At 37.2% G+C, this 27622-nt stretch overlaps 1 protein-coding gene across 4 annotated transcripts in view; it reads left to right on the top strand.

Annotated features, from left to right (window-relative positions):
* WDR7 (WD repeat domain 7) overlaps window positions 1-27622 on the top strand; it is a 299401-nt gene that overhangs the window by 133349 nt on the left and 138430 nt on the right. For all 4 annotated transcript variants that reach the window (XM_019531753.1, XM_019531750.1, XM_019531752.1 and 1 more), the window contains exon 20: window positions 24985-25206. In XM_019531753.1, the coding sequence (XP_019387298.1) occupies window positions 24985-25206 (222 nt within the window). The remainder of the gene's footprint in view (window positions 1-24984; window positions 25207-27622) is intronic.

The raw sequence follows: 27622 nt of genomic DNA, 5'->3' as shown, positions 1-27622 counted from the left end.
ACTAAATATCAATCCTGATTAATTCATAGTTTTAATACATTTCTAGGGTTGGAAGGGACCTAGTGTATCATGGAGTCTTACCCCTTTCCTGAGGCAGGAAAGAGCGCTGGGATTATCCCAGCCAGTTGCTTGTCCAATCTCTTTTTGAACAGCTCCAAGGTAGGGGAGAGCACCACCTCCCTTGAAAGCCGATTCCATAGTTTGGCAACCCTCACCGTAAAGAATTTCTTCCTGATGTCTAACCTAAATCTACTCCCCTTCAGTTTGTGGCTGTTATTTTTAGTAACCCGGAGGGGCACCCTGGTAAACAGAGTATCCTCTGTTCCCTGCTGACCCCATCCTGATGAGCATATAGACAGTCACAAGATCACTTCTCAGCCTTCTCTTGCAGAGGCTGAAGAGATTCAGGTCCCTTAGTCTGTCTTCATAGAATCTTCAGTTTTCCTCCCATTTTGGGGTATGTGGTTGTATAACAATTTTTTTAAAAAAATTTTATATTTCCTGTAAGATGGCTGTGGTGAAGAGATGACTTGTGAAGCAGGTGGAGGGAGGTGGGAGCCTGGGGAAGTTTCCCTGAGGGTAGCGATCAATGGCCATATTAATCTACCATGGAAGGGAGTTCCAAAGCTAGGTACTGGAGAACCTGCCTCCTCTTCCAAGTCTCATTATTGCAGTTCAAATTCCATTTTGGCTGAAGAATGTATCTGCCATGAAAGTCAGAATTGCAAAAAGAGTCGTTTTGGAGGTAGCTCAGTCCCCAGCTTGCTTAGGGTTTTAGAAATTGGGAACAAATTTTAGAATTTAATCCTATTTACTGAAAGCTAGTGTAGTGTTTGGACTACTGGGGTGACCTGAGAAGGGAGTCTGTTGCTTAACAGGCAAGGTATTGGGAACAAGCTGGAGCTATTTTGGCACTGCCGGCTATCCCATGTCTGCTGCACTGCACTAGCAGTAGGTTTTCATGACACACCGGTGAAACCTGAGCCTTTTTCCATGTTCTCCGGTATGCTGCTGCTATTTCTGTGGATCTAGAAAATAGGTGCAATTTTTTCAGCATTGACAGTATTTCTGATTTGCTGCTAAAGCTGTGTACCCGCATGATGTTTGAGGAGACCTATTTTGTTATTAGGTGCCAGCGATCAAATGAACAGGGTTTTTTGAGATCCTGTGGGCAAATTAGGGGGCAGGGTTAAGTTCTTACCACCTGTATTAACTAGTGCTAACTAACATGAGGGGACATCCTGGTGAAGACAAGGCAGTCTGAAGTTTTCACATAACTTAGCATGTCAAGCTCTGTCTTTACCTTAACCTGCTCATTTGCATGAAAAGAATAAGGTGTCTTATCACCTTGGAGGCCAACGGGTTTAGAGAGGCATAACTTAGTTTGTCAGATGCTAAATAGGTTCTTGCTTACCGAACCTTATGCCTGTCTGAACCATGGCTAACTGCCTCTCTCAAGGTAGTGTTGCCAGCTGTGTCATTCTGCATATACAGGAAACCCTCGCAATTCATAGGTTCGGCATTTGCCGTTTCAAATATTCGCGAATGCTAAACCTGCATCTTAAATGCACTTAAAGGAGCTTCCTGAGAGCTCTGCATTTGCCGCCAACAGGCTCCCACTGCTGCTGCCATGCTCCCGCCGCCACCACTCTCCCACCATCAACAGCGCAGCCATGAACCCCACAGCCACCAGTGCCTTATTCATGGATTTCGCCATTTGTGGGGGATACGAGAACATATCCCCTGCAAATGGTGAGGGTCTCCTGTACACATTGCCCCCCACCTCCCTACAGGAAGCTGTACCCATCTTCCCTTCTATAATTGTATGTGCAAGTCCATATCTGAGTATATTTGTGGTAGTATGTAATGGGTATTTTACATGTTTGATTTTCATAGGTGATTTTTCTGAGCAATTACTTAAAGTGCATTGTGCAGGGGGCAGGCATTATGAATTGGTGGACAGGTTGCAGTTTTGATGCCTTTTTCTTGCACTCATTAGAACATGTTTAACTGGTATCTCTCATTTGTAGTGTGCATCCTTTGTGCAGCTGATCTGCCACACACCAACAGAACAGTGTGTTTGGGATTGTTTTATACCTGTGAGGTGCCCTAGCTCTTGAAACATTTAAGCCTGTCTATCTACAGTTATGTATAAGGGACTGTTAACTAGTTTAGGCTTTGTTTTCAGGTGCATTTGCGTAATCCTTGATTAGTCAGGACATTGAGAACTCAATATCTGAATTGAAGGAGCAGGGTGGAGAGGGCACCTTTTCCAGCCACTACCAGGACCTTATTGCAATTAGGGTTATCTTGTTAAGTTTTGATTCAATAACGCTTTGCCCTTTTGGCCACTTTCTAAATAACTGCTTGCCTGTCCTTGTTAGTTCCTGTCTCAGCAGTTGTTGTAGGGCTGAGAAAAAATAGTTCTGTGAGTAGAAAGAGCTAGAATCAAAGCTTATATTTATTATTATAATGGTAATAACAGGGTTTTTTTCATTCAGATTTTTAAAGCAGGAGGATTGATCTAAGGTTACTAAAGTAACTTTTCAGGAGCAGCTTTGCAAGACCCTAATATTGTTTATTTTATACTTAATATCTCACTTGATGTGAGAATTCCAAACGTGTGTGTGTGTGTGTGTGTGTGTTACTTTCAGGCAAATGGTTACAGATGGGGGAAAAGCAGATGGTGCAAGGCAGAAGCTCTTCACTTATATACTGGACTTAAAATCGTGAATAAGGGGCTTGTTATTGACTTTTCTGGTTGAAATAGAATTAATTTAGGTATCTTGTTAGTTACCACTCTAACGGTGAATGTATAGGTATTAATATATTAACATAACCTAACTAAAATCTGGAGTAACAAAGTGTGTATATGAGACAGACGGACACTTTAAGTAATTAGACTTTGTCAATCTTGAGAGAGTACACAGTTAGTTGCTCTGGAGGTTTGGCTTTCTAGTAATCCAGAAGTGCACAAATTACAGTGGGTTTGTATACACATGCACAAAAGGTGATTTTTCTAAAGCACATTAAATTTAGTACCTCCAATCTGAGGTATTAAATTAATGTGCATTTAGCTGTGTTAATGTGCAGACTATTTTACTGTGTATTAGTGTAATGTCACGCTTTTTTATGTGATGCTTTAATGTGCGGTAATATACTGCACTTTCACACACTTACACAGACTTGACGAGACTGCTCTGACGCACTGGAAACTCAGCATATCAAAGCAGATTCAATTATTATCAGGTCTGCTGTAGCATGTAAATTGATGTGCTCTGGCCGCCTCATGCATCACATGTATCAGTAGTGCAGCGTGCCCTTGCGCTGAGAAAATGGCAGCAGTGCGCTTTGAACTAAAACACATTTGGTGTGCTTTAGTTCAAAGCGCTCTGTTGCCATTTTCTAAGTGTGAAGGCATCCGATGCTGCTGATACACGTGCTCCCGATACAATGCCAAGTTCTTTTAATTGGTATGGCTTGCTAATTAAAACTGCCCGACACCACGTCAGAAGCACATGTAACTGCCCACATTTTACTGCTGCTTAAAGTGCACGTGTAAACGTGCCCAGTATATTCTTTCAGATGCAATAACCGAAGTATAATATTGGATTCAAACATTTAATTTCTTAATTATGTCCTTTCAACACAATTTTTTGTCACAATGATTAATCAGTGTATACAGTGTTCCTATGTATTTTGTACCATGAAACAGAAATTTGTGTTTATTTGAAGTAGCTGTGGTTAAATTAAAATTATATTACTAAACATAGACTTGGTTAATGCTATTTTCATTTGCACGTTAACCTGGTAAAAATGAAATGTTTAATTTTATTGAAACAAAATGAGAAATGCCTTTTCATTTCAGTGCAGGAAACTGTTATTTTTACATAGATTAGCATTCAATATAATTGGTTTAGAGGCAGTCCTGGCATAACTAATTCTAAAATCCATTTTGTGGATAAATAGAACATATGTACTGGGTTGAATTTCCATTAAAATCTGAAGTCCAAATGTAGAACCTTATTACATAATTTTCATAAATATTCATAGCAAATCTTGTTACCAAAAGCATGCTGTAACTTTTATATGAGCAGATTTATAGTTCTGTTAGCACCTAGTCTCTGTAGTGATTGATTAAGATAGATAGGAAGGATCCTATCCTTTACTGCAGCAACCCATATGGGAATTAAGGCTAGCTCCAGAGGAAGTTTAAGAACAAACAGCATTGCTCAGCTGGCTTTCTTCTCTCTGCATCTATGTTGTTTCCTTATCCGATCCTTTCTCATGTTCATATTGGAAATTGTGGTATATTTCTGGTAGCAAATGGTAATTAATATAAAAGGCAAAGTGTCAGCACAGGGAAGAACAGAGAGATGAGGAGGAAGAAGTTAAAGGATTATGTTCTTTGCATGGCTAACATAAAATAAGTTTTTAATTTCTTAATCATACAATTATGCCTTTTAAAAATAAAGGCAGCTGTATCCCTCTGTCTGCAGCCACAGCTGAATCCTGCAGAAGTTCAAACTCCTCAGCTGAAGGCTGCTGGGTTTTGGGTTTGTTTTTTTTAACTGCTGTTTCCATGGTAATGGATGTCAGCTCAGCAAAAATGGAGTGTGTGGTGTGGGGAGGTGGAGTTAAAATGACCATCTCCCCAAATGGTGATTTGAAAGGTCTTTCATAGGTGCAGTGATATGAGGAGGTAGAAAGTTTGTCTGTTTGCATTTGATGTCTAGGCAATTAGTCTTTGTGTACCAGCTAGGTTTCTTTATATACATGCACAAATAGTTAATGAAATCCAAGACCAAGCACACAGCAGGATGTCCCAAAGACATAGTACTTTCAAAAGCAAGCACATAAAATATTTCCAGTGTCACTAGAACACGGTCGTATCCTGATGTATTATATCATTGTTGATTGAGTATTCTAATATAATAGTCTGTCTGTCTGTGTGTCTGTCTATCCGTAATGCTTCTGGCCAACTGTGCGTGCGCTGCCCTGCTTGGTTAATTTTGTGTTTGTGAAAGAGGACACTGACAGTTTTGAAATCTGAAGCATTTCTATGGTCCAGGAACAGTATAATTTTCTCTCAGATGCCACCAAAATATATTTCAAGACTGATTGCAGTGAACTGCTTTCAAGAGAGGATAGGATAGATAAGTGTCTCTACTCATTTCCTCATGGTCTTTTGCCAAAGCAAATATTGATTGATTGCTTTTTGTGGAAGGGACTCCTGTCCATAAGAACTACAGTTGGACTACCACAGGGGTTGGCAACATTTTTGGGCAGAATGCCAAAAGCACCTGCAACTTCTGCTTGTAAGATGTTGGCATGTCAGGAGCAGATGGTAGGGGAGCCTCAAGGGGGCCCAGTCCTTGTGGCCATGTAGCCCCGGCCCTTTTCCCACCACCCACTCAGAGGCACACGTGCCAAGCAAAATTCCTTTGAGTGCCACACTCTGGCACTCGTGTTGGGGGTTGCTTACCCTTGGACTACCATGTCACTTTAAGAAGAGCAATAAGCAAGCCCCAAGTTCTACATTTTTAAACACGTAGAAAGAAAGGGCAAGGTAGCACCTTCGAGACTAATTGGTCCAGAGGACAGAAGCTTTTGTGGGCAACTGCTGTCTGAATGGCATTCCAGGGTGCCACCTTGCCCTTCTGCCTGACTTCAAACTTACATGGCTAACAACTTCTCTTATAACAAAGGAAGAAGTGGGAAGAGGCAGTATTCTTATCCCTCTTCTCCCTCTCTCACTCTTTTTGTAAACAGCAATTTTAAAAGTTAGTTTGATTTCATAGATTCATAGATGTTTGGGTCGGAAGGGACCTTAGCAGATCGTTGAAGCCAACCCCCTGTCCTGGGCAGGAAAGAGCGCTTGGGTCAGATGACCCCAGCCAGGTACATGTCTAGCCTCCTCTTAAAGACTCCCAAGGTAGGAGAAAACACCACCTCCTTTGGAATCCCATTCCAGATTCTGGCCACCCTTACCATAAAGAAGTTGTTCCTGATGTCCGGCCTAAATCTGCTGTCTGTCAGTTTGTTGCCATTGTTCCTAGTTACTCCAAAGAGTGCCCTGGTAAAAACAGCATCTTCTATTCCTTGCTGCTCCCCCACCAGTGAATTGTAGGCGGCCACAAGATCACCTCTCAGCTATTTCTTGCAGAGGCTGAAGAGATCAAGGGCCCTCAATCTCTCCTTGTGGGGCTTTTCATGAAGGCTCTTAACCATATGAGTAGCTTCCTGTGGACCCTTTCAAGGCTGTCCACATTCCTCTTGATGTGTGGTGCCCCAAACTGGATATAATATTCCAACTGTGGCCTGACCAATGCCGCATAGAGGGGCCCTAAAACATCCTTCTGCCCTAAAACCCCACTGTCTGCTGCTTGACTACTCAGAATAAGTGGAAGTATGTCAGAGGCCAACTCCTTGGCCTGTGGTGCCTCAGCCCATGATGAGCAAATCTTAATTTTGGAGATGGGAATGTGATATGTGGAAATAGTCAAACTTAACTGCAGTGTAACACATGGTGGGTGACCCAAAGGACTTTGTACATGTATATAGAAAAATCTACTTAGTTGATAAAGGCTTAATTGTGAAGATCTCAAAGGGTACCCACTTCAGGTAGGTTTATGAATGACTTCTGTGGCCATTGCCAGCCTGGCCCCTGCTGCTGCTGCCCAGAGCACAGCCCCTGGCTGCTATGCATTAAAATAATCATAATAATCTGACTTATTTTAATACTGCCAAGCCATCTGTTAGAATAATATACAGATCGTTTAGGTGGACCTCACTTTTAAAGAAAAGTCATATTTCATAGCTGTGATGTCAAAGATATGCAATATAACTATTATAATTCTTATTAATTTTTTTCTTTCATAATTAGTTGACTCTCATAAGTGATAATGAAAGATTTTTCTTTCATTATTAGAAAAATCTTTCATTATTAGTTATGAGAGTTTTAGCCTTGGAGGGAAGGAGGGGATGGAGCAGAGTGGGTACTTTCACCAGGTACCTGCTATAGAACAATTGTAACTGTGCTACATACAGACAGTGAAATGCAGAAGAATTCCAGGGAGCTTTGTTTGAAGTATGAGGTTAAAACTAAGTGCCATACCTACTGTGAGATCCTCACACTGATATTTGACAGTCTTACCCTGCTGTCAGTGTGCTACAAGCAAAGCAGTAAGTATGACTTTCATTCAATTTTCAAAAATTCGGCAACAAGAGTTGAGCATAATTATTCATAGTTTTTGCCCGCTACAATGCCAAATTTAAACTTGATTGTATTATTTGGATATCATAATTTAAAACTGAGTGTCCATTCACCCACTAGACAGAATTAGAGAAAAATACGTCCACATCCCTTGAGAAAAGTAAATATAGTTGTGAACCAGAGATTCTGAGAACTGTTTTCTATCAGTGTACACATTTATCTTTACATAAATTACCCATTTTTCAGTAGAAAAACTGTATTATGAATGCGTTTACTGGTCTGGGGCAGACTGCCATCTAGGATATGTGATTTGCAAATGGCTTATGTTCTAAGTGCTTCTGAAAGTTCTGCAGAACCTTTGGATCATTAATTATTTCATCATCTAACAAACCATTTACATGGGTGTAGTTAACCAACACAGTACATAATATACCATTATGCAGAATAAAATGCAGTTTCACAAATGTTCAGCAGTGACTGTCATCTAAACTATGACCCTTGATCATGAACCAGACAAGGAAGAGTGTGGGCCAGAGAGGGTGGGCTTTATTTATTTATTCATTCAAAGCTCTGTATTTGAGTTATGAAATTCCCCAATGAAACTATGCATTCTTACAAGATTTTTTTCTCCTAATTCCAACCTGTATCCTTACATGAGGATATGATTTTAAGTTGTACTTGAGGATATGACCTTAAGTTGGGTTCCTTCCTGCTTACACATCACCAACAGCAAAGATTCTGAAATCATTTTCAGTGTTATTTTATTTATATCTCTCAAAAATTGGCAAGGGAATGCATAACACAGATTATAAACTCCACAGGGCAAGAAATCCAATGCTAGGGTCTTAATTCTATATGTATCTTGTCCTAATTACTGCACTGATATTCTGATGGAACTCTGCTCAGTTTAAAGTGCGGTCTTAAGGTCTTGACCACATTATTTCATAGTCTGTTATGCCAGGTAAGGAACCTCAGCAGTCATAGGTGGGCTGAAAGTTTGCTATGACTCTAGCTGCAGATTACAACATCTAGTCTTGACTGGACATGTATGGGGTTCCAAATAAATCCCCAGTGGAATACAATGAAAATAACTTTTTAATGTACAAACTTAAGCTTTCTTACATGCACCCAGGGTCCCTCCTCTGCCGATTGCCAAGTCAGGGAGGAATGCTCCCCAGCAGACCCAGAAGTGGACTGGAAGTAGTTCCAGTTCACTTCTGGGTTCGCCACCAAGCACGTGGCGGCCCCTCACCCCATGCTCCTGTGGGACGCTCCATCAACTCCTCCATCACAGCCATGCCTGGTATCTTGAGGTATGTAGAAAAACATTTAAAGCTGTGTCTGTACCTAAATTGCTGACTTTTCTGAATCAGCATTGAATCTTCAGATTCGTCTGAATTGAATCAGGGACAGTGATCCGAATCAACGAATCGAATCACTGTCCCCGATTTGAGCTGAATAGGGCCTGTTTCGCACACCTCTAATCTTCACCTCTACTTCTCTAAGGTTTTTTTCTAGGACAAACATTCCTAGATTTTCACTTTTAGTCCTAAACTATCACTTTCTTCCCATATGCCCTTTAGGCCTTGATTCAAAATTCAGTAAAGTCAGTAGAAATAATCTTCTTGACATCATTGGGCTGTGGTTAAAACCTATAATGAATAAATACAGAACTCTGGCTTTATAACAATTAAAAAAAATAAAAACACTTTTTTCCCCCCTTTTTTTAAAAAAAAGAAGATAGAGAACTATGGGTAACAGTGGAAAAAATGCTTCGAAAGTTATCAGTCCAACAGTAAATCTACAATGGTCACAGAGAGAGAACACTAAGACTGGTTGTTGTGATGACCAGCGTGGGCCTAAGCACCCTTCACTTGTGCCCTAAGTGCATGCCCCTTTGTTCTCTGTGTATGGAGAGACTGACCAGGGTACCGTGGAACATGCTTAATGGCTCCTTACATGTGGGCCCAAGCTGTCTTGTGCATACATAGAGTAGATGCAGGTATATGGGCCTTTCCTCCTAGTAGCACTCCTGGGCATGGTGTAAATCTTCTCATGACTATATAAAAAGGACTGTGTAAAAGGAAGTCTCTGAAGCCTGAACTATAGATTGTACTTGGTAGAAGTGTCTCCTACTGGCTTTTCATACTCTTAAATCAGCATTTTCTTTGAAATGCGATACGTGTAGCGATGTCGTGTATACCAAGAAGTCAATAATGCTATTGCTAGCAAACACCCAGGACAAACTTGCAATTGATGAATCATAATATGTTGTATTGGTTCTTATTAGAAAGACAGTTTGGGTGTTTATAGATCAAAAACTAACTTTTCTGGTTTTATTTAGTGGTTTCCTGTTCTTCAGTTTTCAATACCAAGTGTTTTAAAGATTGCTTTTCCATTAAAAGAAATCTACATGTGCAGGCTAGTATTCATGTAACCATCAGCTAAAATATTATGTATGTTCAGTTTAAATGCAGACACTTTGCACTGAGCAAGCAAAGAGTTTCAGTGTATACTTTTAAGTACTCTGGTGTTTAAAGTGCAATCTAAAGTGCATTGATATTAAAATCTGGCTCTATACTAATCTAATGGAACAAAACTTTTAAGAAGCTGGTATAAATAGAGCATGGAAAGCTTTTTTTAAAAATATATTAAAATTAATTCCTAAGGGAAATATCTGATATATTTTCTTCTAAAATTATAGCAGCAAATTAAAAAGAAGAAGAAAAAAACTGAAGATTGTGAGTCTTAGTACCTGTACTTTTTGCTTTATTCTTATATTATAAAAGTAATACAAGTAGTAGTTTGAAGCAACTGTCATTTGTCATTCGCAGTCTGACACATTTTTAAAATGATCTGTAATATAAATTATTGTACTGAAAATTTATTTGTTTCCTTGTTTCAGATATCAGTGGTTTCATTTACAATACTTCCTTTATTCTTCTTTTGAATAAACCAACTTCTTCATATAAGTAGAAATAAAAGTCTTAAGCCTCTTAAAAAAAAAAAAATCCAATTTGTACACAATATTAAAAGCTTAGTTCATAAATTTAAGTTTTTACCAGTTTTTGGTTTCACTTTGATAAATAAATAGATCATCTAAGATTCAATAGGCCAATTGCAGCATATAATAGCTATTCAGAGGCAATTAAACTGCCTTTTTTCATGCCAGCATGTGAGCGCGCCCTTTCACAACCTTCAACTTGATTCGTGGTGATTCAAAATTAACTTAAAAGTCTTGTTTGCTGACAGCTTAAAGCTTAATTGACTGAAAGCCAAATAGAGTGTGTTCTGTATTCAGCACTAGGGCTATTGATAAAGCCATGTGTAAATTGTGCATGTTGAAAGACAGCAATTGGGCCTCCTGTTCTCGTATTAACCCACAACTTAGCATTGCTGCACAGTCAGGGTTGCTTTGTCAAGTCTTTTATCACACCAGGTTAAGCCTCTCAGGAGTTCCTTCAGCATCGGCAGTCTAGTATTGAGCTTCTGCATTACTGTAGGGCCTGCTATAATTTTGATACCGATTTGTGATTTCCTTGGTGGTAGTTGTCTATTGGTGTTGCTCCTAAACAAATATATTGGTAACATTTAAAGAATTTTTTTGTAGTGGTTTTTTCATTAAGCCTAGTTCTAATGAAGGTGAAAATACTCTTAAACCAGAAAATGAGAAGCATCTGTATTGATCAGACTGTTGATGTAAGAGATTAAACTGGAGGTTGATTGTACATTATTTTGAATCAAATAGATATACATGTGAAAGACTATACAGCTCGAGAATCAAGAAGTTACTTAAAATTAATTCTAATATTTGAATATTAGAATATTTATGATGTCATACTAGCCATCAATAATTAAAATTACTATTACATACATCTCTTACGAAGCTCTATTTTTTTGGCCCAACCATTATTGTAAAAAAGTTTTCATGCTTCAATATAGCAAGTTAGGTTGTAATAAGCATAGGTACATTATTTTAATATTTGCATATTTGTGCTATAAAACCAGGTGTGTAGCATGCCACCAAATTGCATGTAAATTATCCATTAATTATTGGGATTTGAAATTGCACATTCATACTCCTGTAGCTCTGACTGGACATTGTAGGTGCACAGCCTCTGGGAGAAGCTTAGAATTATACTAGTAAGTTTGCACCTTCATACGTTACCTTAGGAAACCAGTTACTTTCCACTGAAGCTGTGTACTTATCTCAGACATCCGTCTTTTTGTTAATTTGCTAATCCTGAGAATCATCTGAAGACACTAGCGCTATATTTTCCAGTGATGGTATTCACTGTTACCTTTTCTTTTTCTGTGTTGCATTTTATAAAGTAAGGGCAAAGTGCCAACTTTACTTTTTCAGTTTTTGATTTGTGTTAGTTAACTAACTCTCTCTCTTCACAGAGCCTCTTATAAGCATTGTAACAATGCACACAAATGAATATTAGGTAGATCATTCTTTCTCAGGATTTCACTGTTAGGATTTTAAAATGTGTGTCTAATGAACAGAATTATAGCAGACTAGTCTGTGAGGATGAATTTTTATTATGCAAATGCAGATACTTTTTTAAGGAAGATTTTAATAGTAACACATGACAATAAGGCATTCTTTGTGGGGCTTCATATGTCTGGATTATATAAAGACTCTTGAAAACGTTCATTCTGCTGTAAATTTTTTACGTTTTTGTTCACTTTAGGAGTGAATTTTAGTTTCTAAAAGGCATAGGGCTTAGATTTTGATATTACTATATCTCTTATTGATTTCCTTGCAAATCGTGGCTATCTAATTTTACCTGCCTTCCTATTGATTTCCGATAGGAACACAGTCTATTCATAAAGTATCAGGCTAAGTTGCAACTCCGTTTCAAAATGACTGTAATTTAAAATAGTTTGTTACTCTTACATTTCTTTTCAATAAAATAGGAATCATGCTTCAAAATGTAAAATCTAGATTCGTACTAGTTTTATTGAGGTTTTACCTATGCCCACAGAGATTTGATACGCAAGAATGAATTGCTTTTATTGATCAGTCTTTTTTATTAACAGTTAATCTAAGATATCTTTAAAAACATTTAGAGAAACATCTTCATTTCATTTTTGATTGTATAGCTGTTATTTACATGCAAACTAATGGCTTGCATTTCAGAGACAAAAATTGTGGACAGTGTGACAAACTGTTTTGTAATACTTTCTTTTAGCGTTTCAGGGATTGATATTTTACCTTTTAATTTAATGGACTTGTATTCAGATTGTCTGCATTGTCATTCATTTATAATACCTAGCATAGTAAAAAAAAGATCTGCTGGAAGTGTACAAGATACTATTTGTGCAATTTGCACATTTCAAATTTTTTTATAACATCTATGAAATATGTTCATATTATCTAGGTGTATATTTTTCATAAAAAGCTGTTTTTCTTCAATATTGCTATTTGCCAGAATTTTCCTCTCTCCTGTAGCATTATTTTTATGACTAAATATTTCAATTTATTGCATCTCAGGGAGCATAAAATGGATGAAGAAGATTCTCTTTCTGATGCAGAGCTTAGAGCAATGAAAAAATAGTCCAGGACAAAATGGATTCTCTGTAGTGTAGATGGGGAATATAGGCCACTTTTGAAAAACTGAAATAGAATTTGATCATACTTATGATAATGAACATGTATTCAGAATATCTGAATGTTCTTTATAATACTCATGAGTTAGAAATTAGTTTTATTCTAACCAAATTCTGTTGAAGGATAATACTTGGCATATGCATTTTGTTTGTATATGACTGTTATGTAACTGATAATAATGAAAAAGTATAGATTTCTAACAAATTATTGAAACATACTGTAAAATATATACAATATTCAATTTTGTACAAAAGTACATCTTGTCTAGCAGCTGAAATTATAAGATCAAGAATACTGTAAATATGTGGATAATTTCTGCATTTGTATAATTTAAAAATTCATTGTGAAACAAATAAGTATCAGCATAATGAAATTAATTTGTTCACCTCAAATACAGATTTCTAAGGTACTTGGCTTTTAATAGAACTTTGTTAAAATAATTTTAATTATCACTTAGTTAACTTTTGAGATCAGACATACATTTCACAGCATTTAATTTGTGGTTCTGGTTTTTGAAACTGAATAGGGAATTGCCACAGCATATGGAGAAAATACCTGACTGTAACAGCAGAATTTTACAGTAACATAGAAGAAATTAGTTTATGATTCACATCATATTTTCACATTCTAATACAACAATAAAAATTCAATGCAGTGTTCCCTATAGCAAAGCAGGTAGCAGAGTGAGTCTTACTAGAAATCCATGTATATAGATTAATGTACTTATTACAATCTCATCTATCTTAAATCTAAAGTCAGAAGTAAACTCTGAATAGCCAGTGCTAAGAGTAACTACCTTTTCTGAGACAAAATATTAGACAAATTCGACAAATCCTACATTTATGACTAAATATAAAACATTCTTATTTTGGCTAGATGCCATGAAATGAGCTCATTGCAACCATTATCAAGAACCCGGAATACATTGTGCATTAAGTGATACAAAGATGTTTGGAGGTGTGCTCTAACAAGGCAATGCCTTGTTAAAGAAAATGGTATAAACATCCTTAAGTGCTAATGAGCACATGGTAGTCTATACTAATACTTTAGTAGATGTTGAACAAGTTTAGATGTTAAGCTTTTTAGGAAGAATGAATGATGGCTAATGATTATTTAATGACAGATCTCTGGACTGAAAGGCACTTAGCACTCAAAGTGTACTGCAAAGCCTATTTCTCAAGCTTCAGACAGGTTTATTTGGTCTCACCTTGAGTAGAACAGTGCTGTATTGATTTCATTGGTGTGCATTTAAACACACTATCGGCTTAGAATAGCACCTACTATGCAGCAGAAAGCCAGGATCTTAACCCTTATGCTGACTGTTAGATGCTCTGAAATGTTTTTGTTACAAATGAGTTTGAATGTGCAGTTGTTTGAGATTTATTAACAATTTTTTACTTCATTATTTCAAGATGTGTTGCAAAATGAATTGTAATTTAACTACCTACATCAGGTTTTCTTTCCATAATGGATAATATGACATGAGTTCAGTTAAAACATAAGGATTTGCAGGTGGTTTCTAGTTTTAGTATTTATCATGTTTTGTAGATAAAGTTAGTCCTGTGCTGTTAGAGTGACTGACCTTCAAATGAAAGGTTTTTAACTGAGGTATCGTCTGTTCATTTTTGGAGCGCTCTTAATAAATATAAATGATCATGTGATCTTTTTTTAGAAAGGAATATGCTTAGAGGTTCAGGTTAATATTCTATTTTGCCATAAAATAAATTTTAGCATTCTTGGCTGTGTTCTAGCTGCTATATAAGGACCGTATTGATATCTCACTTCTTAGAGCCTGAAGAAGGGTAGACATGTTATTTAAAACATTCTGTACTAAATGCTACAAACTCGTGTATCGTATTTTATGTAAATGACTATATTTGTTAACTAGAGAATATTTCATGTCCAAAAGGATCTCGCTATTTTTGTTTATACTCGTAAATATTGTGTTTTCTTTAAATGTTTACATGGTTGAAATTAAAATGAAATATTTTTTCAGCATTATAATGCTCCCTTATCCCAGCTTAAAAAGTATCATGTAGGACAAAGAAGCATGCTGTAACACTTCCCTTTGGAGGAAAACGAATATAATACTGATGTGATAATACAACTAACATTTCACACATGCTCGTCTAAATTGAAATTTTACATGATGCTGAGTACTTTTAAAGGTCCCTGGCATACAGATTTTTCTTCTATAATTTGCACACCATAACAGTGGAAATCATAGAAATCTGTCCAGGAATTTAGTGAAAAATGCAATGACGGATTTTTCTCTCACCCACTTAAAAAATTTTGCTGGACTTCCTTTTAGTTCTGCTTGTCCTCCTCTAATATTTTCTATGGTAAATATCATTATAAAATGTAAATGAAATCATTCAAAAATATTAATTAAGTTACAACATTGAAGTGTCAGTATTTTTTTTGTCAAAGAAGTTTTATATATAAACCCTCAAAATCCTGAACGTGCTCCATAGGAGTCCTAGACAAGATTAAATGACAACACTATAAGTTACTTTTCCAGTCTTCATAGTTCAGGTCAATAGGCAGTTTATAAAGAGTATAAAAACTATTTAATAGCTAAACACATCACCTTGTAATTGGTGAATTAAATTACTGTATGAGAACCATGGTTTTTTGTTTTTTGTTTTATTTTGACTGATTTTTTTTTAAAATGCAACACAAATAAAAAATAGTATACATACTAACATACATACATCAACTGAACATGTCAACCCAAACTATTTACATATGTCATTCAAAATAGTTAAGGTGAAAGGAAAATAAAGGACAAGGGAAGAAGGGTGATAGAAGGAAAGAGAAGTATACAAGGAGTAATAATTTAGTTACCAAAATATTCTGAGATGTCTTTCCAAATTGCACCCAACTTTCTGAAGCTGTTGAGCCTGCTAAACATGACTCCATAAACACCAGCTGCACCATCTCATTGTACCAGATTTTGATATTTAGAGATGTTAGCCTCTTCTAAATGCAGTTATATAAACCTGTGTCTCTAATAAAGTGACACAGGATTAATAAAGCCCACTGTAAGAGTGAAATCTAGCAAGGTTTCAGTTTGAATTCCTTGGGTGCATACCAAAGAGCACACATGTTTGTCAAAGGTATTACTACTGTGTTCAAACCCCTGTTAATTCTAGTTATAATTTCTTTCCAAAAAGCATTGACCAATAGGGCATGACCAAAACATGACCAAGCATTGCCTGCAATGTATAGTATACTGCCAATATGCATCTACTGGCAGTATATTTAAATATTTTAAGTTTAGAGGGAGTCAAGTGCACAAATACTGCGGATTAAAAAGTAAGTTATTTTCACCAGTTTTCTGTCATCTGGATACCTATGTCTTCATTCCATTTCAGCCTTAAATAGTCTATATTGTCTGTTATGTGACATTTATATATTCATAGAGTGTGTAATGCCCATGTTTAAGTCCCAGACTCTAGTACTTAACTTCACCCAGCCAGCCAGGTTTGGGAGTGCTATATTAAGCATGGTAAGGTTTTTCTAAAGAGGAAGCACTTCATATTGACCCAACTTTAAGAGGACTGGCATTGATTTTTCTCCTATGGCAGTTCAATCCAGTCTTCTAAAGTAGGAGGAGGAAAGAATGAAGAAGTCTGTTAACTGGAAGCAGAGGAAGAGACTCCTTCAGTGAGGATCAAGAAAAATAGTGATTTGCACATTTAAAGGTTTAACTTGTTTCCTGGATCATGAGATTTTAAACAAATGTGATATCAAGACATACCAAGTACATGTATTTGTACTAAATATATGTTTCAGATAACTATGGGCACATTGGGCAGCACTGAAAATGTTTAACAATGCTTTCATGTAAATGTTAAGCTTCAGAGACAGCAACCACTGAGAATTTTCTCTCTTCCACTGTGTTGCTGTCAGACTTCCACATTAAGACAGAGCTGTCTTAAATGGTTTTAAAATGTCTTTTAAAAAATCACTTAGGTTCTGCAGAATAACCAATTTCATATTATCTCTCCCCTTCAACAGTCCCTTGCAACTGAGACTTCTACATGAGCACAAAAGAAGTCCACTTACACCAAGTAAATAATTAACCAGGCCATTGAAGAATCATCTAAAAGTTCTTTTTTTTTTTTTTTTTTAATTAAAAAGATCATCATTGCAGTGTGGTGATTTTTTTTTCATGTCTACAAGACACTTTTTTTCCCCTGCAACTTGTCAGGTATCCAGTGTGTGTGTGTGTGTATGTGTGTGTATATATATGTATATATATATATATATATATGTATATGTGTATATGTATATATAAGAAATAGCGCATATGCAGAGTCATATGTATACATGCACATGTATACATATGGATCCACTATTATACTTGTATACATTTATTAACTTATGTACCTAGATAATTTTTTACTACTAAAAAAAAAAAAAAAAAAAAGTGCATAAGTTATAAGCTACATAAAGTCAGGTTTAACTTTCACATCCAGTGCTCACTTGGCAGCTCAGCACGCTGTTGGTTTCACTAACCTTGCTGGCTTTACTGGGGTGATATTTTTACAGGGTGAATGGAAGAAATGCAAAAGAACATTATTCAGTATTTGACTCAAAGGGTTTTTTCCCTTTAACATTAAAGATGTACATCTCCTTTTTCTCTAAAAACGGTATGCTATTTCTCAAACAGAATTTAAATGGTATGAAGGCATTTAAGAATTTATCCCAGGAGGTGAAATTACTGGAAAGTCACTGAGTAGCTTTACATTGGCTTATACTGTGCCAGGTGTTCTCAAGTGTCTGTAGAGACAGAATTACAATTAATATGCGTTGGACCTTATTTCTCAATTGTAACAGTTGTTTTGTGTTAGAATATAAAGTTTAATGTTGCAGTGTTTTGTAAATGAATATAGCTGAAAAAGAATAGGTTATCTCCGTGCTTAAAATTTACTTTGCTACGTGCTGTTAGGTTTCTATTCTAGCCAGTAGCTGGTACGCAGCAGAAAAGATTCAGTGAAATGGAAGCTGTAAGCATTGATGTTATTTGGCCAAATTTACCCTGGTGTCACTCCATTGAGACTGTAATGCCACAATCAATGGACAAGTGTAATATGAACTACAAGGATTTCAAAGTAGTATTTTATCTCCATTATAAGAGGGAACCCATAACTTATTTTTAGGAGTAAATCACATCCAGTATTATGGATTATCAAGCAGTGTTTATTCAGATACCCATATATAAGTGAACTATATAGCTTATGACTTGCAGATACTGAGAAAAAACTCCTTCCTTCTGTGGTGATTAAGATTATTCTTTTAAAGTTTCAGTTGGTTTGAATGTAACTAACTTAATTTAGAAACAGATGGAATATTCAGAGCCAACCTTAAAGAATATTAGCTACAACAGCTCATCATTATTATAATGTATAGAAAAATAAGTGGATTGATGAACTTTCAAATACTTATCCATAAATAGTTACGTGGGCTACTTTATTCATGACTGGTTCATCACTGAAAGAAAAAAATCACAAATCTCGTAAGGCTAAGTGAAGTAAATTACAATGGTAGTGTTGGAGTGATTTAGCCATGATGATTCAGGAATTATGTGAGCAACAAGGATTTTCTGGGGGCACAGTATCTTTTATTGAACCAACCACATGGTTGGGATAAAGTTAGACAAACTTTTAGATGCAATGCATAATACCTTTCTTCTCACTTACAGCTGGTATTATCTTATTCCTTTTCTAACTGCTCCTTTCTGCAATTTTTCCAGAACTGGTTTATTTGAAACTTTTATTCCTTCATAAACTTTGCGAAGCATTAATCTATTGTGGGTAATACTACTACTTCTGGTTTGTATAGTGTAGGAATTAATTGCCCAGGAAAAGTTTCAAGATGACATTTGGCTTTGTATTATGAGTTCTGACCAATTTAAAATGCAGGACGTTAATTATCCCATAACTTTATTTACAATATAAATAGAAAACTGAAGGCTGTCTGAAATGATTCACTTTAGAAAGCTTACGAGAAATGTGTTTGGTTAATTTGTGTTGGGAAGAAAATGCTTCTATTTTTGCAGGGGGAATGAGTATTTAAATTACTTGGGTTAAACACTTATGTAAATGTTTCTTATCTGGGTTTGAAAATTCATATTTTTTGCAGTTGTTTAGCAGCTATAGACTATACTTTCATCCCACATGAATGTAAACTGCTCCTATTTCTTCAGAATAGTTATTACACATTCAGTTTATAAGGCTCTCAGTCTTTAAAAGACTACCTCCAAGATTTCAGATTCATAAACTGTTTCAGTAGTTGTTGCTACTTTTCTAATACCTGTCAATACTATGTTGTACCTTCATATGCCTTGCTTAGAGAGGAGAGACTGAAAGAGACAAAGTAATCAGGTCATAGCAAAGAAGAAAATTTTGTCTTCTAGTTGTCTGTGAAATAATCTCAAGCCATTTCCTGAGAATATTCTGCCTGTAAGTTTGTTTTTGTTTTTTTCCTGTATGGACAGGTTGGTGTTTTTTTTTGTTTTTTTTTTAACCAAGTCTAAATGACCCAGTTCTGTACTTCTGTACTCAAGTATTGTGATATTTGGTGCTGCTCAGATATTTAATTACGCTACATGAACAGCAACAGAAAAGAGGGCTTTTATTTATTTATTTACTTATTCACTGTATTTATTTATTGTTATGGTACTAGGTTGAGATACAGGATATATGGGATCCATTTCTAGCTGTGCCACTTAGTACTTCTGTGACCTTGGACATTTCATCATTCTAAGCCACAATTATATATCACACTGTATAATATACTCAGAGTTGAAATCCTTTTCTGTCTTAGAAATTGCAAGGTATACTATGGAAAGCAAGATATTTGTTGCTGTCCTCCAGTGAGGATTTACAGATGTTGAACATATAGATGTATAAACATCTATACATCTATTATATTCAAATGTGTAGTATTATACCATATTTTCTTGCATACAGTACACCCTCAAATAAAACATGCACTTTGTTTTGCAAAGGCAAAATGCAGGGAAAAAAGGATTTGTTCCAGTCATGGTCAACTGTGTGACATTAGTGTCTAATAAATGTGCCAGACTATTCTGTGATACTACCCTTCCTGGACGCAGTTACCATGAGGACTTACTCTGTGACGCATGGTTTGGCCCCAGACCTTTGCTAAGGCCAGTAACAAGACCCTCACTTCTTTAGTGCAAGTAGTCCCTTGTACAAGTGCCTGTAAATAAACAGTTGTTTCCACATCACAAGCCTCATCAAAATTTTGGTGAGCTCACTTTCTGTTTAGTGCCCAGCCAATAGCTAGGGCTGTTAGAGGGTTAACACAGGACTCCTCCCCATCAGTTCACCGAGCAGACACAAGTAGGAACCATCTTGGCATCTGTATAGCTTGCACAGCATATCCAGGAGTGCTCCTTTTCAAGTGAAAAAAACAGGTTCCCCACTTAAAACAAGCACACCAATTTTGAGGGTCTGAATTTGGGGGGAACCAGACTATACTGTATGTCAGAAAACATGGGGGGGAGGTGTCTGTGTGTGTGTGAATATTTCTACAATATACCATTGTATGGGCCACAGAATTGTTATATAGCTTCTTTCTGTAATTATATCACTTGATGGAGCACAGCTGGAAAACATACATGGCAGCTCCACACCAAAAGAAGCAAACCCCCTGTGATCAGAATCCAGTAGGTTAGCAATATGTGTTTTCATGGTGTACTCTTACAGTAATAAATTGGCCTGCCTTCTACTTCTTCAAGGTTTTAATACCCAATACAATAACAGAGTACCATCAATATATGCCTAATAGCAGATATAAAGTATCTGGTAGTAGTCCATCTCTCATAAAACCGCCTTTAGCCTTAATTCAAATCCATTGATTCCTATTCCAGTTAAACCTGAAGAACTTAATATGTCTTTTAATCCTTTTATTGTAAGCTAGGATAAAATTAATTTTACCCAAGAACTGTGCAAAGCCAATTAACATGATCTTTAGAGTTATTTAGTAAAGTGCTTCAAACTGTTAAATTTATCTTGACCTCATGGTTGCACTCTCTGACTGCTTTTTAAACGAAGTAATCAATATCTCACAGCCTTTTAAACAGTTTAAACTTCTGGAATATTTTTTCTGTTTTTTATTTAAATAGTTTAGGAAAATGTTTACTCATCGTAAGGTATTCATATAAATATTTCCTCTAAATGAGCATAGAATTGTAGAATCATAGTCGTGTTTTAGGTTTCAAAAAATGTTATGCTTTGAATTCGATTGGGGTTTTTTTTGTTTTGTTTTGTGTCTTGCTAAATTTAGGTAAAGAATTAAGAAATATGTCATTTTCATTTGGGCATAACACAAAGTATGTTATCTTGAAAGCTTAAAATATAGAACATTTTCTCCTTTCACCAGTGTAGCTTCTGTTTTCCACATAGGGCTATTTGAGGTTATTAATTTTCTTACTGTGATAGGGTGATCAACCGTCCTGTCAAGAAAATGGATCTCTGTGTCACCCTTTAGCATGATTAAATGGAGGTACGTTGCTGTGAGAAAATACCAAATTTTCATGAGACAAATGAAACTGTAGAAAGGACTACTTTTATAGACATTATTTCATTTTAAAATCTCCCATTTGGCTGCCAGTTTATTTGTAGGAAATCATTACAATTAATTGTATGTTCCTGCTAATAATTCAAGGAAAGTAAAGGCAAAAACAATTGCTCACTCAGTGTTTTCTTTCTCTCTTCCTTTTTGAAGGGACAGAAAAACACTGTACTACAGTGATAAGCAGGTTGAGTAACAGTTAACTCTGTTACGTAGAGAAGCTAATAAGATGCTCAATATTTTTTTTCTCCACTCTTTTCGGTCGCAGCAGCTGTTGCTTTGTTAAAACAGAGCCACAATCCTGAGATCTAGATGCTCTTGAGAATGATGACACCAAGTTGTGAGAATTGCTGAGATTTAAACTCCTATATGCTTAATACGTAGGTCATGTATGCCATTGTCAAGCAATGAATTTTCTTAGTAATCTATATATGAATTATGGGATAGATGCACCATAGCATCATTTTTAAAATATGACGACAACCAGGCGCGGGATAGTTAATTTTACCTTCAGAATGTTGATGTTTGAAATAGGTACTTGTTAGTACATAACTTGTGGTTTATAGAAGAAATTTGACAGGTTTATTGGATTAGGTGCATGACTTTAAAGATATTTTAAAACATCTTCCATGTTACATGAAAGGGTTAACTTGATATTGCTGTAATCAAACAAAGGAAGAACAACAAGGGGGGGCGGGAGCTGGGGGAAGTTCACCAAGTGCCCCTGTTGTTTAATTTCCTACTGGAAGCAGCACATGTGTTTTTTCTTTCTTTCTTTCTTTCTTTCTTTTCTTTAAGCAGTAGCCATTGCAGAGGCTGAGTGGCTGGGGTCAATGCCTTGCCTATTGATCAGTATCCCTGCAGTCCCCTGCTCCAGCATCTGCTTCATTGGCTTCTTTCAGTGCCTGCTTCAGTACATTAGAATAGAAATCCATAACCAGAGCTGTGCTCATCCAAGCAGGGGAAGAAACTAAATTAAATGGTATAAAACAATCTTGGATCAGGAGTTTGTGCCAATTCATCTTGATCTAAGATGTCACACCGGGCTCTCTGTCTGAGCACCTGGGCTAGAGGCAGCCATAGTGAAAATAGATGGAGCTGCGATCATTCATTTGTCAGCTAAGGAGCACGGCAGTGGTTAGCAATTCCCTTCTGCAGAGGTCAGCTGACAGAACAATCAGTGCAACTGCAGAATAGAGCTTTCCTTTGAACTATTGTTATGGAGCATGCTTCTTGCTGGGATTGGGGGAGGGAAGCATGGTTTGCTTCCTGTTTCAAGTATGCTATATAAAGTGAACATCCATTATAGCAAATAACTCAGGTACTGCTTGTGCGTTGTGTAGCAGTAATTGTATAGCTTATATTTTGGTATGCTCACTATTTGTGTGTGCACACGTGCATATAATACACACACATACATGCATATATGCATATGTGGAGTGAGCGATCAAGAGTCTAGTGAGTTATTAACTATCAAAAGGGTTAAAGATAGTTCTGTTTATACTCTGTTTTCATCCTCCTTACTGGAATGGCAGTAGCTCTTCTTCTCCCTCCCCCCATCACAGTTACATTTTTAAACTTTTTGTTTCTCTGCTTGAGGTAGCTTCGCAACAACCACATCCCAATCTGAACTGCAATACTTGTCTTATACAGATTCTAATACTTAAGGGGGGCTTATTGTTTAGTTTAGTTTTCTTTTTTTTAAAGTACCACTTCTTTTACTATTACCACAATAATATGAAATTCACTAGAAACTAATTCATACCTTGTTACTCTGCAAAAGCAATATTTCTCACAAAATACCAGGGGTGTCTTACAACTTTTTAACAAAGATTTAACAACAGGCTATTGTAGGAAGGATTAAGACTTCATTATGTTTGCAGACTGTATGGCCATGCATTTTCTAGTGTGCTCTGAGCAAGGGGATGTATCATTGCGGTTGAAAACTCCTTGCTGCTGCCAATTCAGTCCATGGCTGGCTGGGACACAGGGTAATCCAGAGCTGGTCATATCCTGCCTCATCTGGGGGCAGTGACTGCATGGGGTGCTAGGCTTAGCAGGGGACAGCAGCCGCAGGCAGGTTTCCTCATTTTACATCTTCTCCCTGCTCTGCTCCCTCCCCATGTCCACACCACTAGAAGTGGTGGCATATATGTTCTTCCTCTAGCCTGCGAGGGTCGTGAAAGGGGGCAAAGAGCAGGCACAGGGAGGAGGAACCCGCATGCCGCTGCCACCGTCCCCAAATGAACCTGGCTTTCCGTACAACTGCTCTCCACAGCCTCCAGATAGAGCAGGGCAGGATCAGCTCTGAGGTTCCCCTCCCACACCCAGGTCAGCCAGGGGCAGCAGCAGCAGTGAAAGGGCCTGCTCCCTAGTGTCCTTCATCAGTCCAGGGGCTCCAGGTGTGCATCTCTCCCATATCTCCCCATGGTCTTAGAGCTGGTGCGCTGCACCCTCCTTTAGGAAATCCTGGATCTGCCCATGGCTAGGAATTATTATCAGTAAAACTAAGTCATGATCAAATATATGGCTGTGGTACAATTTATGTTGCAGTCTCCTTGTTTTTTTAGATTTGTTCTTTTTTCCCCCTCAATAAATCACAAATCTTTGTCATTTGCAGTGCTTAGAATTAACAGAAAAAGTAATTTGGGATGTGTTAGATTAATAAATTAACAGGTCTGTATTGCAATGAGGATTTCTCTTGACTTTTTTAAAAAAATGTACTTGTTAAGATACTGTAATTTGCGTCACTGATACTGTTTGTTAAAACTAATAATTAGAGGATACCAGTAGCATGAAGATGCCAGTAGTATTCTCCTTACTGGAAATGTAGAAACTGTTCCCCCCCCCCCCCCCCCCATCATAGTTGCATTTTAAAACTTTTTGTTTCTTTGTTTGACACAGCTTCACAACAACGTCCTGATCTGAACTGGGATAGTTATCTTATACAAATTCTAATACTTAAGGGTTTTTCATTCATTACAATGAAAAATGTATGGTTTTAAGTGTCTGTTTAAAATTTGCATACAATTTCTGTGAAGATAAAAACTTATTTCTCTTAAAACACTTGTTTAAACAAGAATCCAGTTCAGAATTCACTTTCTGAAAATGATGATTTAATAACTGTATAATTCTTTGTACATTTCTTTTTTTCCAATGACCGAACTTGCAGGAACTCTGAAAATGGAACGGTTTTTCTCGTGAGGGGTTACTTTGTTTGTGAAAGTTGCACAGTGAACTGCAGGAAGAGGGAGAGTTACTTAGACTTCCAGCGTGGACCGAGCTCTTAAAAATTGTCTGATTCTATATCTTCTTGTGGAGTGATCCTCTGAAGTTGAATGATTGTGTCTTTTTTTTTTTTCTTCTCATTTGATTTTCAGTATATGTATGACCATTTTTAATTCCTCTTCATGTTCCTAGCTATATAGATCTTCCAGTGGTGGAAATAACTTTTTTAATCCTTCTAAACGTACTAATCTCAATTGGAGCGGCCTTTGCTTCCTGAGCTGTCATCCCTGATGTTCCTTACTTTTTGTTGTAGGTTGTCTGTCTAGCCTCCCACAAATTAAAAAGATATCTACATCATATGAAGAGAGACGGAAGCAAGCTACTGCTATTGTCTTGCTAGGAGTAATCGGAGCAGAATTTGGAGCTGAAATAGAACCTCCAAAGTTACTGACCAGACCACGCAGTTCCAGTCAGATTCCTGAAGGGTTTGGTTTAACCAGTGGTGGATCAAATTATTCCTTGGCCAGGCATACATGTAAGTACTTTACTTTAAGCCCTGGGCTCTGAATATTTATCACACTTTACCTGTTTACATTTTTTGTTTGTTTGTTTCAATACACTCTGCTACTAATTTCATGTATGGAGAGTAGAGTAAAAGGAGGAAAGTATTAAACCTTGGGCTACTTAACACGTCAAGATGAGGTAACCAGAAAATGAATACTGAAATGTATACCTGAATAAGATTTAAGTTTTTGACTATACGGTGGCATTCTCAAAAGTACCTGTGAAGTTAGACTCCTACCTCTCATTGAAAACAAATAAAAGTACAGTAAAATCTGTGTTAACCGGCACTTTATTACCTGGAAAACTATTAACTGGCATCCGAATGATGCGGCAAAAGCAAAACTGGAAGTACCGCTTCTGAGGGACTTCCCGTTTTGCCGTTGCGAGCTGAGTTTTTCTTTCCACTTTTTCCTGCAAAATACTTTTGTCGTCTTAGAAAAAGTGCTAGGTTGGAGACTAGGAGACCATGAAATCTAGTCCTACCTCTCTGACTTACTGAGCAGTCTACACATGATGCTACATCACCGTAGTAACATGCTATAGTGATGTAACGTCCGTGGGCAAAAACCATGCTGCTGCTGCTATGTCACTGTAGCAGTGCTCTCCTTTGGTGTAGCATGTTGCTATGGCAACGTAGCAGCTAAAAATAACCGTGCACCACTGACGTGGTGTAGTATGGGCTGTTACTGCACCATCATTTAGTACTTCCAAAAGGCGCTGTAGGGGCGCTTGTAGACATGCCCACTGACCTTTAATTTTCAGTATTTCACAACTGTTCTTGAGCAAGGCCTCCTGGCCCCATCCAAAGGCTGGCAAGTATAACATACTCCCTTCCCCTATACTTTACTGATGCTGTAATTGAGGGTCAGCAGGCCACACAGTCATGTCTGGAAGAGTTGGAACCAAAGAGCTTGTTAAAGGTATTGAAAATGTAGTGAGAGGTCTGGATGTACTTCATTAGGAGATTTGTGGAGGTCATCACGTCCAACCCTGTGCTCAGAAAAAGGATCATTTCTGTTTAAAATGTTCCAGTCAAGTGTTTTCTAACCTACTCTTAAAAACTTTCAAGGAAGGAGTTTCCATAAACTCCCTAGGAAATCTGTTCCATTGCTTGACCTCCCTCACAGTTGAAGTTCTTCCTAATATCCAATTTAATTTCTCCTGTTGCATTTATTGTCCTGTCCCTTGCAGCCAAAGAAAATACTTTGTCTCCATCCTCTTTATAATCACTGTTCAGGTATTTGAAGGCTGTTGTTTAAATTCCAGCCCCCACTCTCCACCCTGGTCTTCTCTTCTCCAGGGTTAATAATCCCAGTTCGTTCAACCTTTTTCTGTAACTCGTTTCCACTAATCACTTACGTTGCTCTCTGCTGGACCCTTTTTAATTTGCCCATGTCTTTCTTGAATTGTGGTTCCTGAAATTGGACACAGTACTGCAGGTGAGGTCTCAATACAGCAGAAGAATCGCTTTCCCTTCACTTGCAAGAGATACTGCTGTTAATAAAATTCAGTATGCTGTTGGCCTGTCTTCCAACAAGAGAATTTGTATTCAGTTTATCATCCACTATAACTTTTTCAGCTGTCCTGTGACCTAACCAGTCATTTCCCAATCTGTATTTGTGCAAGTGATTGTTCCATCCTGACTGCAGGACTTTTCATCACTCCTTATTTAAATTCTTTCAGTTAATTTTGGACCATTTTTCCAATTAATCTGTTGATTAATCCAATTAATCTGGTGATTCTGAATCTTAATCCTGTCCTCCAAATTGTCTGCAACTCTATCCAGCTTGATGTCATCTGTGTAGTTTCAATATATGGAAGCCTTCTCAGTCCAGCTTCAAACCAGAGTCAGCCCTGTAAATGCTCAGGGACTTTGGATATGTGAAAAGTTTCTAGGTTAATAATCTTCCCTACAGTTGCCAGTACCATTTGATGATACCACTTGTAAGACCTAATAGAAGCACAGTCAGCAACACTGTACCAGGTTCAGTAGCACCTTCTGGACAGATTCCTGAGGACACTGATATGCATCTCTCTCTAGTGAAGGAAGACAGGCTCAGTATTTTCACCGATCTTCAACATCTATAATAGGCCACTCATGAGAGATTAAAATACACCACAATAGATTCAATGCCAGAAATTTGTATATGACTGTCAACTGTATATAAAAATGTATTAATAATGTATAGTAATGGCTGTCTTCTGCACTAGTGCAACCTCTGCAAGATGCCCCAGTACTTGGAGTAGGCAAAGAAAAAAGCAAATTATTGAAAAAAGCAAATTATTGGATCTTTGAAAATTCCTGGCGCTCTGGTGTAGTGCCTGAAGACTGGAAGAAGGCCAATGTGGTGCCTATCTTCAAGAAAGGGAGGAAAGTGGATCCGGCT

Source organism: Crocodylus porosus, unplaced genomic scaffold (genome assembly GCF_001723895.1).
Source record: "Crocodylus porosus isolate Cpor-Errol unplaced genomic scaffold, CroPor_comp1, whole genome shotgun sequence".
In the NCBI taxonomy this organism is placed as follows: Eukaryota; Metazoa; Chordata; order Crocodylia; family Crocodylidae; genus Crocodylus; species Crocodylus porosus.
This window is presented reverse-complemented; position numbering and strand designations above follow the sequence as displayed.